The sequence below is a fragment of the Muntiacus reevesi genome, chromosome 7 (genome assembly GCF_963930625.1).
Source record: "Muntiacus reevesi chromosome 7, mMunRee1.1, whole genome shotgun sequence".
In the NCBI taxonomy this organism is placed as follows: domain Eukaryota; kingdom Metazoa; phylum Chordata; class Mammalia; order Artiodactyla; family Cervidae; genus Muntiacus; species Muntiacus reevesi.
The window spans coordinates 25,050,377-25,067,740 of record NC_089255.1 but is presented as its reverse complement, the minus strand read 5'-3'; the positions used below and the strand labels follow the sequence as shown (position 1 = coordinate 25,067,740).

Genomic DNA, 17,364 nt, shown 5'->3' with positions numbered 1-17,364 from the left:
CCATGTATTTAGCTTATTTTTTTTATATGACCAAATGTGTGTTTCTAAAAGAATCACTAAGTTCCCAAAGTTCTTTTTCTGTGCCATGTTTATGACAACAGGTTAAAAAGTTCTTCAAGTTCAAAGAGAAACAAGCAAAGTATGATTATAGACTAGATCATTGAACTTTCTTCAAAGTGCAAATGGGAAAGGAAGGAAAATGACAGCAGGAGATTAGGGAGCGGGGTGGGGGAGTCAGTAACACGGGAAAGGCAGAGTCAGCAGGAGCACAGAAAAAGAGAGACATGCAGTCAGGACAGCCATGTATGGTAAGCACAGTTATTTTAAGGAATTATTCGAATGAAGCCTGATTCAATGCCAGTACCTTGATTGTGGCAATGTGAAAAGGTGTCGCAATGCCAAACACAGGCATTATTACAGTCTCGTATTTTTTATCAATATAGATCTTCATTTCCCGAATGTGTGGTTCCTTAGGCATCAAAGATGGGTTTTTATAGGACACATTAGATTTACGAGCTCTGAAGTGGGAATAAAAAAATGTTCTTGAGAAATTTCTGCAAATCACATATAACCCTAAGACAATCTCACTATTCCATGCAAACTCTTACTTCTGAATCTGCTGTTCCCCTTTTTGTTCAGTTAATCGCCTCTTTGCTTCCTCGTTGAGTTGAGCTGCCAGTTCTTTTTGATGGGCTCTTCGCTTCTCTTCTGCAGTCATCTCATTCTAAAGAAAGGAAAACTGAAGTTATTAGGACCTGTGAACCATGACAAACAGGAAATTGAAGTAGTTTTCAAACAGTAAACTTACTCGTGTTCTTTCTGTAAGTAAAGCTGCTCTGGAACCTCTTCCCAGCAGGTCCTCAGCTTCATCTTTCTCTTCTTCCTCTTCTTCCTCATCCTCATTCTATGGGGAAAAAAAAAATCATCATCAGAAATTCAAGTCTTAATTATTTTAGCCATTATTGTTTACTTCTTCAATGTGTCCAACTTTTCACCACTCATTTTTATCTTCTTCCTACCTTTAGAAAAATCCCTACATTCTTCACTTTCTTCTTCACAGAAGTGAGAACGGTAGCTGGGCCATCCTGGAATACAAAGAGGAAGTGAGACATCTCTAAGAGCATTTAAATGATATACTTTCACTTTCGAACCCAGTAAACTAGCTGGGCCATGCTTTGAATCATCTGCCGCTAAAAAAGTCTTTGACAACACATAAAAACAGTTATCTTCGCAAATGCACATTAGGAACTGCAATCTGAGAGGCAACAATGGGATAATGAGTAAGAATACTGGCTTGATTTGAAACCTGGCTCACTCACTTTTGAGCTCTGTAACATCCGGCAAGGTACATATACTTTTTTGTTTCTCAGTTGCTTTATCTACATATTTGGATAAGAGTATCTACTTCATAGAATTATTATAAGGATTCAATGAGTTAATGTATAGATATGTTCATATAAGAACACTGAAATATTTACTACCATTAAGAATCAACAGGGTCTCTGTGACGATATGGAAGGGTGGGATGGGGAAGCAGATGGGAGGTAGGTTCGGGAAGGAGGGGACCGGATGCACCTATGGCTGATTCTTGTTGATGTCTGACAGAAAACAACAAAGTTCTGTAAAGCAATTATCCTTCTATTTAAAAATATAGTGGCAAAAAAAAAAAAATCAGTTCCCGCTAAGTTAAAGAAACCAGTCACAGAAACAAGAAAAAAGTCAAATAAATAACCTAACTCTACACCTAAAGCAATTAGAGAAGGGAGAAATGAAGAACCCCAGGGTTAGTAGAAGCAAAGAAATCTTAAAAATTAGGGCAGAAATAAATGCAAAAGAAACTAAAAAGACCATAGCAAAAATCAACAAAGTTAAAAGCTGGTTTTTTGAAAAAATAAAACAAAATTGACAAACCATTAGCAAGACTCATTAAGAAACAAAGAGAGAAGAACCAAATTAACAAAATTAGAAATGAAAATGGAGTGATCACGACAGACAACACTGAAATACAAAGGATCATAAGAGACTACTACCAGCAGCTCTATGCCAATAAAATGGACAACTTGGAAGAAATGGACAAATTCTTAGAAAAGTATAACTTTCCAAAACTGAACCAGAAAGAAACAGATCTTAACAGACCCATCACAAGCAAGGAAATCGAAACTGTATGGAGGCTAAATAACACGCTTCTGAATAACCAACAAATCATAGAAGAAATCAAAAAAGAAATCAAAATATGCATAGAAACGAATGAAAATGAAAACACAACAACCCAAAACCTATGAGACACTGTAAAAGCAGTGCTAACGGGAAGGTTCATAGTATTACAGGGTTACCTCAAGAAACAAGAAACCAGTCACAAAAACCGCCCAAATGCTCAGAAAAGGCAAATCCTTAGAAGAAGTCACAAATCCTTAGAAGAAGGCCTGGTAGGGAAATGAGAAGTGACTGCTAATGGGCACAGGGCTTCTTTCTGAGGTGATGAAAATGTTCTAAAACTAGACTATGGTGATAGCTGCATTAACTGTAAATATACTAAAAGTCACAACTGTACACTTTAATTGCATGGTATGTAGATTGTTAAAATGCCATTACAAAAGAAAAAACACTCAGCTCTGTTATAGAATCAGTTCCTGAAATTATCATAATCAAGGTTCAAGCCACGAAGTGGTAAGAGTTTGGTTTAAACAATCTGTATTTCTGGCTGTACTAGGTCAGGCTTTCAGAGGCATCTCTAATTCCCCTTAGCTAGCATTTAACAAATGATAAAAAGAAAAAACATAACATAGATAAGCAATAAATAGTAAATAAGGATTTACTATGTAGTACACGGAACTATACCAATATCTTTTAATAACTTAAAATGGAAAATAATATGAATATATATATATATATATATATATATATATATATATATATATATATAAAACTGAATCATTCTGTTATACACCTGAAACTAACATGATACTGTAAAATCAACTATTTGTTGCTGTTCAGTCCCTCAGTCATGTCTGACTCTTTGTGACCCCCATGGGCTGCGGCACGCCAGGTTTCCCTGTCCTTTACCATCTCTTGGAGCTTGCTCAAACTCATATTCATTGAGTTAGTGATGCCATCCAACCATCTTGTCCTGTCGTTTCCTCCTCCTCCTGCCTTCAATCTTTCCCAGCAGTAGGATCTTTTCCATAATCTTTGCATCAGGTGGCCAAAGTATTGGAGCTTTAGCATCAGTCCTTCTAATGAATAGTCAGGATTGATTTCCTTTAGAATTGACTGGTTTGAACTACTTGCAATCCAAGGGACTCTCACATCCATACATGACTACTGGAAAAATCAACTATACTTTCATTTTTTAAAAAAAGGGAGGGGGAACCATAGGGTTAAAAATGCACTTCAAGATTCAGTTCATGAAAGAAGCAATATATACCTCATCCACAAGCACTGTGTCTCCAATGAACAGGGCATAGGTTTTCTCTTCTGGTTTCTTCCCTTCCTTGTTAGTCAAATCTGAGAATCCCAAATTGATGCTGAAAACCATCCCTAAACCAGCAAAACAGGAATCAGTGAATGACTGTGAAAGTTTGGAGAAGTGTGATTTTATACAGAATAGAGGGAGATGAAACTAAGGGAAAGTATTTTAAAAGGTATTTTTCTAATGTATGCATGTAAAACTCACCTTTCTTTAGTTTGTACTGATTTTTACTATTAATTACTAAAGAACCTTCACGGAATTCAATGCCCATTCCAAACCTAAAAAAGAAATGAAGGAAACGTCAACAATAGACTTAAAAGGCCTCTAACCTGAGTCAGGTACACTACATCCTATTTTAATTTTCAAGGTAAGGCAGGCACACAAGCTAAGTAATTTGCCACGACTGATGAGTTGTTAAAGGGCACACTACCAAGAACAAGTAACAACTGGAATAAGAGATAATTTCTAGCAGAATGTTGATAACTGGATTTACTAAGTCTCCTAGGCCAAAATTTGGTATAGGTCAATGTATTTCCTCTTGTCCATCACAGAAGTCCATAAATAAACAATATATCCTGTCCAGAAATAAACAATATATCCTAACTAGCTTCATCTAAGGAGTGTGCCTAGAGCTTTTGTTTCTCAAATGTCTTTGGTTCTATAATATGTTAGTAGTATATCTAGGTGTTCAATGATCAAATACACTCGAGAAACACTGGAGTAAATAAAAACTTTTAAGAATTTAAATAGCTGCATATCTCAGAGTGCTTATTTTGCAAATATGAATTGATTTGTTCTAAGAGAGGAAATATTGTATGTAATGTCTTAACATTTATAATTTAAGCCTGAAACATCTACAACACTGGTCTGAAAAGATCTCCATGAACTTACATACATTTTCTGAAAACATAATGTGTCCGGCACACACTTGAATAGTCCACAAACATTGGTTGAATCATCTAAGAATACTTTGCCTGACTGCCACTAATGAAAATTGACACAGTGACAATGTATATCACAGCATCTTACCCTAGGTTTTTGGTAATTTTGTTCAGCAGCTCTGGCTTCTGCTTTTTAACCACATCCATGACAGCATTATATACATCACATATCTTCACACCTAATGACAAGACAGATGGGACGTTAAAGTATCTTTCAGGAAAAAACTACAAATCACATTTTTATTTATTATTTTTTTTGAATTCTATTTATTTTCATTTATTTTTATTAGTTGGAGGCTAATTACTAAATCACATTTATTTAAAAAAATTTTTTTTTAAAATCACATTTTTAAAAGCAACATTATTTTCACTCGTTAAGTCATGTAAAGCAGGGTTTCTCAAAACACACAATAAGGAATACAGTTGCAGGGCTGGTAGGGCTTAGAAACATACATTTTAAAAAACAATCCACCCAGTCATTCTTTAATTACACTGTTGAGAATCACTCCAGGGGGACTGTGGAACCCTAGCTGGTCTCAGTGAAATAATTTAAGAGTTAATAAATGGCATTACATTAAATTTACTATACATTTTGAAGACCAAGACTACTGAACGGGTGAATTACTGTTGGAAGAATGCTGGACTTAGTTTTTCAAGGTTTAGAATATGAATATGTATTTCAAGCCAGAGTAGTTCAAATACTGTAGCCTCAGAGGAGTTTTTATTCTCATTGAACAACCTAGGACTATGGAATGCCAGTTGGATTTCTCAAGATTGACCTGAGGTATCAGGAGGGAATGGTGTCTGGAAGCTCTGGGAAACTTTAAGTGGGCTTACTAAGTTGTTTAAAGGTGGTAAACATAAAGTCCCATTTAGCCAACTGGGAGTGGAGAGTCTCAAGGCAAAAGAGGTGCCAAATGCTCTGCTTTTAAGTAAGCAGTAGCTTGCTTAGCAGGGTTGTCATTAGTTCTGCTCTCAAACTAAGATTCCTGGTATTCATTCAATATAGAATATTAACATTACATAGTCTGTTGGGAGAGATACTACTTCTCAGAACTTTCTAAAGAAAAGTAGTAAGAGCAAGGTATTTTATGAAGATCTGAACACAGAGATCTAACCAGTCAGAGAGGGTTCTGTAAACATCAATATAAAACCACAATAACTATTCCTACATAAAAGAAAAGCACATTGAAGAACTGAATGCTAGGATGATTAGAGGTTAGTAAAATCTAATTCTATTTACAGTACAAGAGCCTCAGGGATAAACAGTCCCATGAAAGCTACATTTTTGTTACATAATTTCTAAACCTTATCTAAGGCACACATTACCATGTCTTAGTTCCTTTAGCAGCTCCTCTTGCAGCTGAAGCAAAAAGTTGTAATTTTCTTGAACCTCCTGAGAAGGATCAACCATCAAAGTGCGAACAAGGTTTGAGCAGTAAGATTTGAAGCGAATACCCATGGCACAGGTAATGGCCCCAAAATGCATATGATTCTTGTCACTAGAGACCAAAGGGAGAAAGCATCTCATTACACAAACTTGTGAAGTCCTTAGCGTACCTAGCATACTCATCTGTAATCACGATTTTGACCCACTATATCATAAAGCTGAAACAGAAAAAGTGACCTAAACAGTTTTTTTTTTTTTAATTCAGAAAAAAAAAGTCAGTTTATAAAAGCTATTGAAAGTTGTACCCCAAATATGCAAGTTATACTGAATTTTATGCATTATAATCTAACAGTATGATGGTAAGCCATCACCTTTCCAACAGCCCTGATGAATAGCATTCTTTACAGTATTTTTAAAAATTAGAAGGGGAATATTTATGATATATCCAGTAAGATTTTTAGGAGAAGGCAACGGCCACCTACTCCAGTATTCTTGCCTGGGAAATCCCATGGATGGAGGAGCCTGGTGGGCTACATTCCATGGGGTCGCAAAGAATTGGACACGACTGAGCGACTTCACTTTCACTTTTCACATCATGCACCGGAGAAGGAAATGGCAACCCACTCCAGTATTCTTGCCTGGAGAATCCCAGGGATGGAGGAGTCTGGTAGGCTGCCATCTATGGGGTTGCACAGAGTTGGACACGACTGATGCAACTTAGCAGCAGCAGCAAGATTTTTATTTTTTTAAACACGCTTTGGATTTTTTGGTCATTTTTAATCATCTGGAAAATGCTTACAATCAAATACTCAAGTAAGAAATGAATAACTATGTGAAATAAAATTAAACTATACATAGAATAAGAAGATAATAGCCTGCAGGAGGCAGGCTAATGGTTATTCTTTCTCTTCCTACTTTTTTGAATCCCAGAATGAGTCTAAGAAAAAACAGGTCAAAGGCTGAAGTGCTCTGGTTGTTTTATATTTTAAAATTCTCATACTTACCTCACTACACTGAATTTGAGGTTATAGTTGCCACCACTCTGAATGATAGGAGGGTAACACATTTCCACAGTAGAAGGGTCTGCCCCAGCTAGGTATTTTTTCTCTTCTATGGCCTTTTCCACAGACTCAGCCAGTTTGCTGTGTCGAACTTTCTATAAAAATACCCAGAAATAAAACAATATTTATTATAGGGTGGCAGAAGGGTGTTGGGTTTTTGGACATGACCATTTGAAGACAACATATATCCTGATATCATATAGGATGCCAAAGAAGTCCTATGAAGTGGTTTATGCAACAGATAACACACTGGTGTACACGCAAAAGGACATTTAGGGAATACGTGGAATTTGCAGCTATTCAAAGAATTCTCAAGTGACATACTGAGTAAACTCCAAAAACTACAGTGGACGTTTATAGTTATTCTCAAAGAGAGCTGGCACAATTATACACCACCAACTTATCTACCAAAGGTAGCTGAACACAACCTAAAAAACACTGGGAGGGACTTACTTCATTAAAACAGTAAAAAGACACTACCACCCCCAATTTACCTCATCTGCATCAACTATTTCCATGACTCTTTCCTTGAAGAATTTGTTGAAGACCTCAGAGGTGATGCTAGCTGCTTTTTTCATTAGATTGAGCTCTCCATCCTCCTTTACAGCAATGGTATAGGCCACAACTGCACTGATGTCTATCTGCAGTCAAAGGGAAAAATAGTTCCTAACATGCAGACACAGAATTGCTAAAGAAATCTCTCTCCCCTGGTTCAAATATTATCAGTGACTATGCCTGGTGATTTAGCAAACTACTCATCAGCAGTTTGCAAGAATATCTAAATATTCTCTTCTTGGATTGAATAAACAGCTGAAAGAACTCTTTACCAGGTCATTGGTGTATACTAAGAGGCACTGAACTAACACATCATTTAAAGTGTAAATGTAAATGCCTCTCGAGGTTTCTGTAAAGGCTGAAGAAGGTAGACAAAAAAGAAAAAAATTTTTTTGGATAAGAGATTTTCCTCGATTTCCCTCTGGAGTAGCTGAACTGTCTCCTGAATGCCTCACTCCTAACTGAAAAGTGAGTTGGTTTACCACTAAGTCACAGGAAATGAAAATGGAAATATGAATGAATATACAGCTTTCCCGAAACAAAGTCTCTGCACCATCAGTTGCGGAAGTCCCTCACAATCTTGTCTTCTCAACCCTCAGTGTGCCTGTTTTCAGAGTCTTCTTACTTTGTCAAAGCCCTCTTTGTTGAGGCAGTCATTCCAGCTCTTCATGAACTCTCCTGGAAATTTGTCTTTGCTGAACACTCCAATCTTCTTGCCATTCTTGCTTTCTTTAATGGCTTCAATCATTTTGTCAAAGCTGCCCTTGTTACTTTCATTCTGTCAGTGCCACAGGGAGAAAAAAGGGGTTTAGTTTCAGAATTAGATATCTTATGTTCTACTAGTACTAGGCAGAGAATATTCTAAACTATGGAAAGAAATTCTATCTCCCCTTTTCCTACCTATTTCTTTAGGGAAGATTGTAATATACCAAAAGGTTACACAAAATTTCTTTGGATATATTTAAATGCTTAAGTGAAGTGCCACATAAGCTGAGAAGACTATTCTTGACTTCAGGAAGAGCTAAGAAACTGAAATACAAAGGGGAACAACATTCTGAAAAGAAATCTTTGTCAGATGGGCAATATAATTAAAAAAAGATTACATTTGATAAAAATTGGAAACGAGGTATACCTTTCCTTAAGGATATTTAAAGATTTTTGTTCTAATTAAGATACTCAGAGAAGTATCCTCAAGAATGGATAAAGTCAGTATTAACCATAATTTCATTACCCATTTGTGTTACTGCAAACTGATAGGATTATTGAACTCTTTTCTTTCTTTCTAACAAATGACAGCTAAAATCTTCCCCTTGTATTTTTAAATTCCTAGAAGACTTTTCTGTTTACCACTTTTAAGCATTCTTTCATATTTTTTTATGACGAATTCTTGTTAGTTCTGACCTTTTCTCGTACGAGTAGTGTGATGGCAGGGGCTCCGTTAGCATTCTCATTGCCCTTAGTGTTGGCAATCTGTTTCAAGAACTCCACTTTTTTCTTGCTGGCCATAAAGATGATTTTGTCATCACAGAATACCATGATAGTATCAGTTAGTTCATAACCAAAGAGCCATGTCTATGGGAAAAGACAACAATGTGAACAGATACAAAAAAACCAATGTATTGATACATATGAAATAAGGTATCTGGAATTAACTTCAAAATAATCTTGTAGTGTGAGAACCTGGATATAGATTCCAATGAAATGAGATTGGTCAGTACTGTTCACTGAACATTTTGTGAAAGAACTATTCTACACGTCCTCTCTTTAACAGGCTAGCCACTACAGAGTACCTGAGGCTGAGGAGCTGAAATTTTTTTTTTTTTTTAGGAGCTGAAATTTTAATGTGGCTAGTGGCTACCATACTGAACAGTAGCTGATTCAATGACTCTCAGGGCTAAACACTGCTGTGAACTTCTCACCTGTAAGGCAGTTGATTTGGCATAAACAATTTCTTCATCAACACCCACTGATACAACAATGGCATCAACATTGGCATACTCATCTTCTCCTTTCTGAAAGGCAGAGTAGGTAATGTGGTCATTTTCTTTTCATACAAGCACAACAGGAATAGGTCCAAGATACATGTAATTTTTTCCTAATGGAAACCCAAGTTTAAGGTACATATATACTTGGCAACCCTACAGTCATTACTTACTCTATTTTTAAAATAGCTTTCTGAGACAAAATTCATATACAATTCACCAACTTTTGTGTAAAATTCAGTGGTTTTCAGTGTATTCAGTTACACAACCATCACAATCTAATTTTAGAACATTTTCATCTCTCCCCCCAAAACCCATTAGCAACAATTATCCACCTCCTCTCAGTCCTAGCAGCCACTAATCTCATTTGTCCCTAAGGATGTGTCTATTATGGACACTTAATATAAATGGAATCATAATACATGGCATTTGTGTCTGGCTTCTTTCACATAATATTCTTTCATGGTTCATCTGTTTTAGCATGTATCAATACCACATTCCATTTTATTGCTAAGTAATATTCCATTATGTGGATATACTACATTGTATCCATTCAACTGTTGGATATTTGAGTTGTTTCCATCTTTTGGCTATTATGGATAATGCTGCTATAATCCTAAGTAAGTTTTTGTGTGCACGTATTTTTCTTGAGTATATTATCTAGGTGAGGAACTGCTAGTTGTATGGTAACTCTGTATTTAACTTTCTCAGGAAACACAAGACAGTTTTCTAAGGTGCCTGCACTATTTCACAAATTTCTTTCCCAAAAGTAACGTGTGAGGGTTCCAATTTCTCCATATGCTGACCAACACTTAACTTTATTATAGCCATCCAATGGGTATGAAGCATCTCACTGCAGTTTTGCTTTGTATTTCCATAATGGTCAATGATCTTGACTGAACTCCCGGTCATGTGATTCGGATGATTTGTATACCTATTTGGAGAAGTGTGGTTTCAGATCCTTTTCCCACTCTGGGTTATTGCTTTATTACTAAGTCGTAAGAGTTCTTTTTATATGTAAAAGTTTCTTATCAAATAGGATTTGCATTTTTTTCTACCGTTCAATGGATTTTCCTTTCACTTTTGTAATGATGTTGTCCTTTGAAGCACAAAAGTTTTTTATTTTCAAGAAGTCCAAATTCTTTTCTTGTGCTTTTGATATCCTACGTAAGGTGGCTTTGCCTAACTCAAGGACACAAAGATATAACTATACTTTCTTCTATAGAAGATTTATAGTTTTAGCTCTTATATTTACATTTATGCTTCATTTTTGAGTAAAGTTTGTGTATGGTGTAAGGAAGGGGCCTAACCTCATTTCCTGCCCCCAAATTGTCTTGGCACCACATCAAAAATCAAACGATATAAATGTGAAGGTTTATTTCTGGATTCTCAATTCTATTCCACTGAGTTACATGTCTGCCCTTACACTAGTACATTACTTTGATTACTGCAGCTTTGTATTAAGTCCTGAAATTGAGATCTGTGAGTCCTCCAACCATTAGCTACTCCTGAACTGTTCTGTGAGACCAAAGCACTGGTAACTGCAAGCTCTAACTAAGGTCAAATCTCTGATTTCCCTATAAAGTCAAGAAAAATATTTACAGGGAATGCCCCGGTGGTACAGTGGTTAGGACTCTGAGCTTCCACTCTAGGGGTCCTGGTTCAATCCCTGGTTAGGGAACTAAGATCCTACAAGACGTGTGGCATGGCCAAAATAAAACAAAATAAAATCTACATACATAATGCTATAAATCATTAATATCTCAATTTTAAAAAAATTTATTTATTTAAGATTCTTCCACATTTTAAGATTTCTGGATGCCAATTAGGATCCAAATAAAATAGCAATTGAGGGTTCTGCTGCATTTCTCTAGCAAACAAAATATATAACCCAAAGTAGTTACTATATAGTAACCTTATGCAGTCCCTCACTGATTTTCACTGAGAAAATGTTTACCTTCAGGTTGGTAAGATTTTATCATTAGCTCCCACTGATGATGCAAAAGCAATGGTAATTAAAACTGCTAGTGCCTTAGCATAAATCAAGGTAGTGGCACCAAGCTATGTTTATCACTACTACACACTCAACAGAAAGGAAAAAAAGCCAGTTTCACTTAAAAAAATGTCCTTGATGCAGTAAAAATGACTAATATTATAAAATCCTAACCTTTGAATATATGTCTTTTTAATAGTCTGTGTAAAGAAATGGGAAGCACATCCAAAGCACTTCTGCGTGTACACTGAAGTATGACAGCTGTCTCAAGGAAAAGCATTTGTAACAATTCAATTATTTCAGTAATAAATTAAACTAGCCATTTAAACAGACTTGGATATCTAGCATACATTTTCTTGAAAATGAATGAAATGAGTCTATCACTTCAAGGAAAATGAAAGAAATGTGTTGTTAATGATGAAATCTGAGCCTTCAAACAGAAATCAAAATTTAGAAAACCTTGTACTCACCACTGTGAACTTGACAACTTCTCTGCTTACTCAAGAACTTTTCTGATGATATCAGCATAATAGTAACATACACAATTCTCTAACATCATATAATGAACTGTGTACATTTACCAGATGAGGGAACAATATTTTCCAAATAACCAGTGGATCATGTTACCAAATTGTAACTTGAGTATGAAAAATTCACTGTTGTGGTTTTAAATTCCACATTACAACTAACTTTCAAGAGATAACCACATCCAGGGAATTCCCTGGCAGTCCAGTGGTTAGGACTCAGCACTTTTACTGCCAAGGGCCCAGGTTCAACCCCTGGTCGGAGAACCAAGATCCCATAAGCCGAGAGGCCGAAAAAAAAAAGAGAGAACAATTAACTACTTCCAGAGTTCTAGTGCACTAACAAAGAATATCCATAGTTATCTGAAGAGTTTATTAAAATTTCTTGCTTCTCCAACTTTATGTATGTACGAAGCCAAATTTCTTTACATACCTGCTCATACATACCTATATAAAGATTTTGTGGGGAACTGAATAATTTAAAACTGTAAAGGGGTCCTGTCATCAGAGCTGGGGACCGCTGTCCTGTGATCCCTGACATGGATTAACACGAACTCTGGCATCAGGTAGTCTCTCCTTCTGCTTTGCTACATACATTTCAATTCTTCAGTAAACATGGGATTCTGTGCCAACAGTATTACTAGTACCTTGATAATCCCCCAAAACTAGCAATAGGTACTCCCCTCTATTTATGTGTTTTGGCTACCAATATGTAAATTTTTTCCCTAAACACGTCTTCAAAAATACCACAGAAACTAACCAAAAGTCCCTTTTAGTATTTTTTGATACTTAAAATCTTAGTCAAAATTTTTTCCACAAAGGGCATCAACATGCACAAAAATTCAAAATACACAGTAATAAATTTTTAAAGTTGCTGTTCAGTCACTAAGTTGTGTCTGACTCTTTACAATCCCATGGACTGTAGCATACCAGGCTCCTGTGTCTTCCACTATCTCCCGACCTTGCTCAAATTCATGTCCACTGAGTTAGTGATATACAAATATAATCACATAATTAACCATTAATAACACATGAAAATCATACAAAGTTATCTCAATATAACTGAAACTAGGAAGAGAGAAAAAAAGACCTATGTACTCAGCTTTTTTATGAGGATATGGGAAACCAATCCATCAAATCTCAAGGATTTCCATTAATATAGAATGTCTGGTTTTCTACTGTCCATCAAAAACCTGAGAGGATGAATCCTAAACTCTCCTGGAACCCAGTTGCTCTGACCATTTCATAGAATATTTTTGACTGATTCTTTACAAACACCAGGAGAAATAAATGCAAACTATCTAAAGATAATAAATTTAAATAGTTTTTTCTTAAAATGTGATTCAATGAAAAGGATTACAATAAAGTCAATAATTTCGACAGCAAAGCCTTGGACGCTATTCTGTATTTTCAAATCTTAAAAGGCGTATAAATACCCTTATAGAGATTAAATCTGAAAAAAGTCTTCTGAAACTGGGAGATTAACAATCCGCTTTTAAAACTTCCTTGATGGGAGTGGGGTGGGAGGGAGGCTCAAGAAGGAGGGGTTGTATGTATACTTGTAGCTGATTCATTCCTTGTACAGCTGAAACCAGTGCAACATTACGAAGCAATTATCCTCCAATTAAACACAAATAAAACAAAAATAGCATATTACCCACAGTAACATTTTAACAAATTATATACAATACTAAAATATTTTCAGATGGACTTATGCTTGGAATTTGTTTTAAAGGACTGGAGTGGGGGACTTTCCTGGTGGTCCAGTGGGTACGTCTCCATGCTGCCACTGCAAGGAGCACGGGTTTGATTCCTGGTCAGGGTACTAAGATCCCACATGCTGCACAGTATGGCCAAAAAATAAATGAATAAACAAACAAATGAATAACAACAACAAAAAAATACTGGGAGGGGATGGCAAGAAAAAAAAAGGCCACGAGGCTAGCTGCTGCCGCCCCAGGACCAGTTATACAGTCAGTTCTAAGCACTGGCTATTTGAAACAGCTGGGGCTCAACTCTGCTGCTTAAACAGCCCCAGATTCCCACCTAACCTCTTCTGCTTGAGAGATCTTTAGGACTCAGACTTGGGCCCTTGTCAAATCTGGACTCAGGATTCCTGTGCTCACTTTTTGAGATGAAGCATTTTACAGCAGTGACTCCTGGTGCGCACTCTCAACATCCACCCAATCCGGTCTGTCACCAAATTCTGCCACTTTCCAGTTTGCCTGGTCCACTTAACAGTCAAGTGTTGCTGAAACAGGTGTTTCAGATGGGAACAGTATTTATTGAGCAGGCACTTTCTGCATATAATCTGTAAGCCTCATGATAAAACTTTAGCTGCAGTATGCATCATCATATTCAAAACCCCCAACCAAGACCTAGCACACTCAAAACTCCCTCACAAATACATAGGCAGTTCTCACACTAATGATGTTTTAGGCTTTTAAAAAAAGAGGTACTGAAAGTCTAATTAAAATACATGTAAGATGGATATTTTTCATTAGGATACAACTATTATAACAGTATAAAGATATACTTTTCTACCACCTCTGTCTCTTTCAGTTAAAATAACAGAGGCAAGAATACTTTCATTAGGGTCCTAAAGATAAAAATGAATTGCTTTGGGAAGTTCCTGATTTTTATGTACCAGGAGACCTAGGATCATTTGACTAACTTTTCTGCCTTCTACATTTAGAGAGACAGTAAGCCTACTGGGTGAGGGCTCACTCTGAAGCCAGACTGCCTGGGCTTGAAGCCAAGACCTCACCCCTTATTGTGACCCAACCTTTCTGTGTTTCAATCTCCTACACCTTCACATCTGTAAGTGTTGTGTATGAAATACTTAGAATAGTGCCTAGCTCATAATAACTACTATGTGTTTGCCATCATTATTATTAAAGACCAAAATGTAGAAGAAACAAAGGCAAAACACTCTCACATAGATTATACCATTTTTTTTGGATCTCTCTCCTAAAGCAAAGGAAACAAAAGCAAAAATAAACAAACGAGACCTATTTAAACTAAAAGCTTTTGCACAGCAAACCATTGACAAAATGTAAAGAAAACTTTTTAAATGGGAGAAAACATTTACAAATGGTATGAACAAAAAACATATATATCCAAAATAGATAAACAGTTCACACAACTCAATAACAAAAAAACACAAACAACCCAATTAGAAAATGGGCAGAAGACCATTTTTCCAAAATAGACACACACATGGCCAATAGGCACATGAAAAAATTTTAACATCATTAATCATAAGAAAGAGATATTCTCACACCAGCCAGAATGGCTATCACCAAAAAGAACACAAATAACAAATGCTGGCAAGGATGTGGAAAAAAAGGAACCATTGTGTAATCCATCGGTGGGAATGTAAATTTGTGTAGCCACTGTACAGTATGGAGGTTCCCCAAAAAACAAAAATTCTACTCCTGGGTATATAGCTGAAGAAAATGAAAATATTACTTTGAAAAGATGTATGTGCCCCAATGTTCACTGCAGAATTATTTACAACAGCCAAGATATGGAAGCAACCTAAGTGTCCATCAACAGATGAATAAAGATGTGGGGTGTATATACACACCCCATATACAATGAAATACTATACCCAGTCATTAAAAATGAATGAAATTTTTCCATCTCCAACAACACGGACAGACTTGGAAAGCATTATGTACTAAGGTTAGAGATTTTTGGAAGATGAGAGAGCCTGAGAAGCAATCTTAGCCAGAAGATAACGATGTTAAGTGTGTGGATCTCATAAAGCCCTCATGGGCTCAGGACTCAGCAGGCACCAAGTCTTAGAGAAGGGAAAAGGGCCATGACGGACATGGGAAGTTCAGGGCTGAGAACAGAAGTCTGCTCAGCAAGCTTAAGTCCCCAGCTCATGGAAGCCCTGAGACAAGTCCTAATCCTCCCACCAAAAGACTTAATGCATTCTCTGAAGAAAGGGGCTCAAAAAACTCTAGATACTAGGTCCACCAGAAGGTAGCTAATAAATGATGAGGAATGCAATGAAAGTCTGTTTTTTGTTTTTTTTTTTGAGTCAATTATTTAATTGATTTTAACGTAAATTCTGTATTATCAAAACACAAATAGAGGTGGCTTTGGTATTAAAACAGAGATAATAGCGAAATTCAAAATTATTAGGCTAGAACCTAATAATCATGTACATATTAAGAATCATAGCAGAAATTATACATTATTTTAGTTCTGAGACTCCTAGGAAACAAGACCAACATGGAAATAGTAGGTTAAATTGTTCTCTTAGTTTAATAGAAAGAATGCAATTTTATTAGCAGAAATTTTTCTTGCATTGACTCCTAAGTGGACTTTTTAAATGTAGTTACTTTTAGAAATAAGAAGACAGAAGCTGAGTTCAAACACTGTTTGGTAGAAAATAGTCAATTGTCTTTCAATTGACCATTTCTTTCCCTCACCTTTTTTTTCCCCCCTCACCTTAATAAAGGCCAAGAGCACATTTCCTGTGCATGCATGCACAGTTGCTAAGTCAAGTCTGCTTCTCAGAGATCCCTCCAGGCTCCTCTGTTCATGGGATTTTCCAGGCAAGAAAACTGGAGTGAGTTGCCATTTCCTCCTCCAGAAAGGTCTGCCTTTTTGAATGACAACTGCCCCAAAGACAAAAATTAGAGGGTTTTCTTTGGTCACCACCAAATTCACAGAAAAAATATATATACATATACTGCCAGTATCTAGGGGTTCTCCAGGGACCAAGCTAACCTATTTGCTCTACCATAACCTCTCTACTAGTTGGAGAGACCCTATTCACACAGAGCCTCCTACCAGTTTCTTATTACCGTATTCTTAATACAAATGAGTAGCCAAGGCCCAACTTGATTTTTGTGAAGTGTTCAACACATAAAGAGAGAAAGCAAAGAAATCCAGAGGAAAAGACATGGCAGAGGACCACCTCCCACACAAGAAATAAATATAATATATCCATGAAACAAGAAAAAAATAGGGGATAAAAATAGGGATAGAAAAAAAAAAAATCAATAAAACGTGGTGAAGTTAAGAAACAGCATCTGGAAGCAGCTAATAAAGAGATAGAAAATGAAATGAAAAAGATAACAAATTTAAGCCAAAAGTTCTAACTAATCCCACTAAATAGGAATTTCTGGGGGGCAGCGGAGGAACAGATCACTGAGGAAATGGAGGGGAGAAAATGATCAAAGAATGCAAAATTCCAGCACTGACAGATGTGAGTCTTCAGACTAAAATGGCCCCCCACTTCCCAACTCAATACAAAGAGTTAAAAAAAAAAAAAAAAAAGGACTCATACCAAGGCAGTGAAATATCAAAACATGAGGAATAAAGACATGTTTTACAAGGAACAATAGGCCATATATATTGGAACAGGAAGTAGAATCACATCACCCTTCTCAAAAGAAATACTGAATGCTTGAAGGCTGACAAATAATTG

General features: G+C 36.3%; 1 protein-coding gene across 1 annotated transcript in view; it reads right to left on the bottom strand.

Moving 5' to 3' along the window:
* Positions 1-17,364, bottom strand: part of SUPT16H (SPT16 homolog, facilitates chromatin remodeling subunit) — a 35,602-nt gene that overhangs the window by 13,500 nt on the left and 4,738 nt on the right. The window contains exons 2-14 of the mRNA XM_065941423.1: positions 9,336-9,428; positions 8,818-8,988; positions 8,042-8,194; positions 7,356-7,502; positions 6,805-6,956; positions 5,740-5,912; positions 4,499-4,589; positions 3,674-3,747; positions 3,425-3,537; positions 1,020-1,085; positions 809-904; positions 609-724; positions 365-518 (exon numbers count right to left, since the gene is read on the bottom strand). Coding sequence (XP_065797495.1) covers positions 365-518; positions 609-724; positions 809-904; positions 1,020-1,085; positions 3,425-3,537; positions 3,674-3,747; positions 4,499-4,589; positions 5,740-5,912; positions 6,805-6,956; positions 7,356-7,502; positions 8,042-8,194; positions 8,818-8,988; positions 9,336-9,428 — 1,599 coding nt within the window. The remainder of the gene's footprint in view (positions 1-364; positions 519-608; positions 725-808; positions 905-1,019; positions 1,086-3,424; positions 3,538-3,673; positions 3,748-4,498; positions 4,590-5,739; positions 5,913-6,804; positions 6,957-7,355; positions 7,503-8,041; positions 8,195-8,817; positions 8,989-9,335; positions 9,429-17,364) is intronic.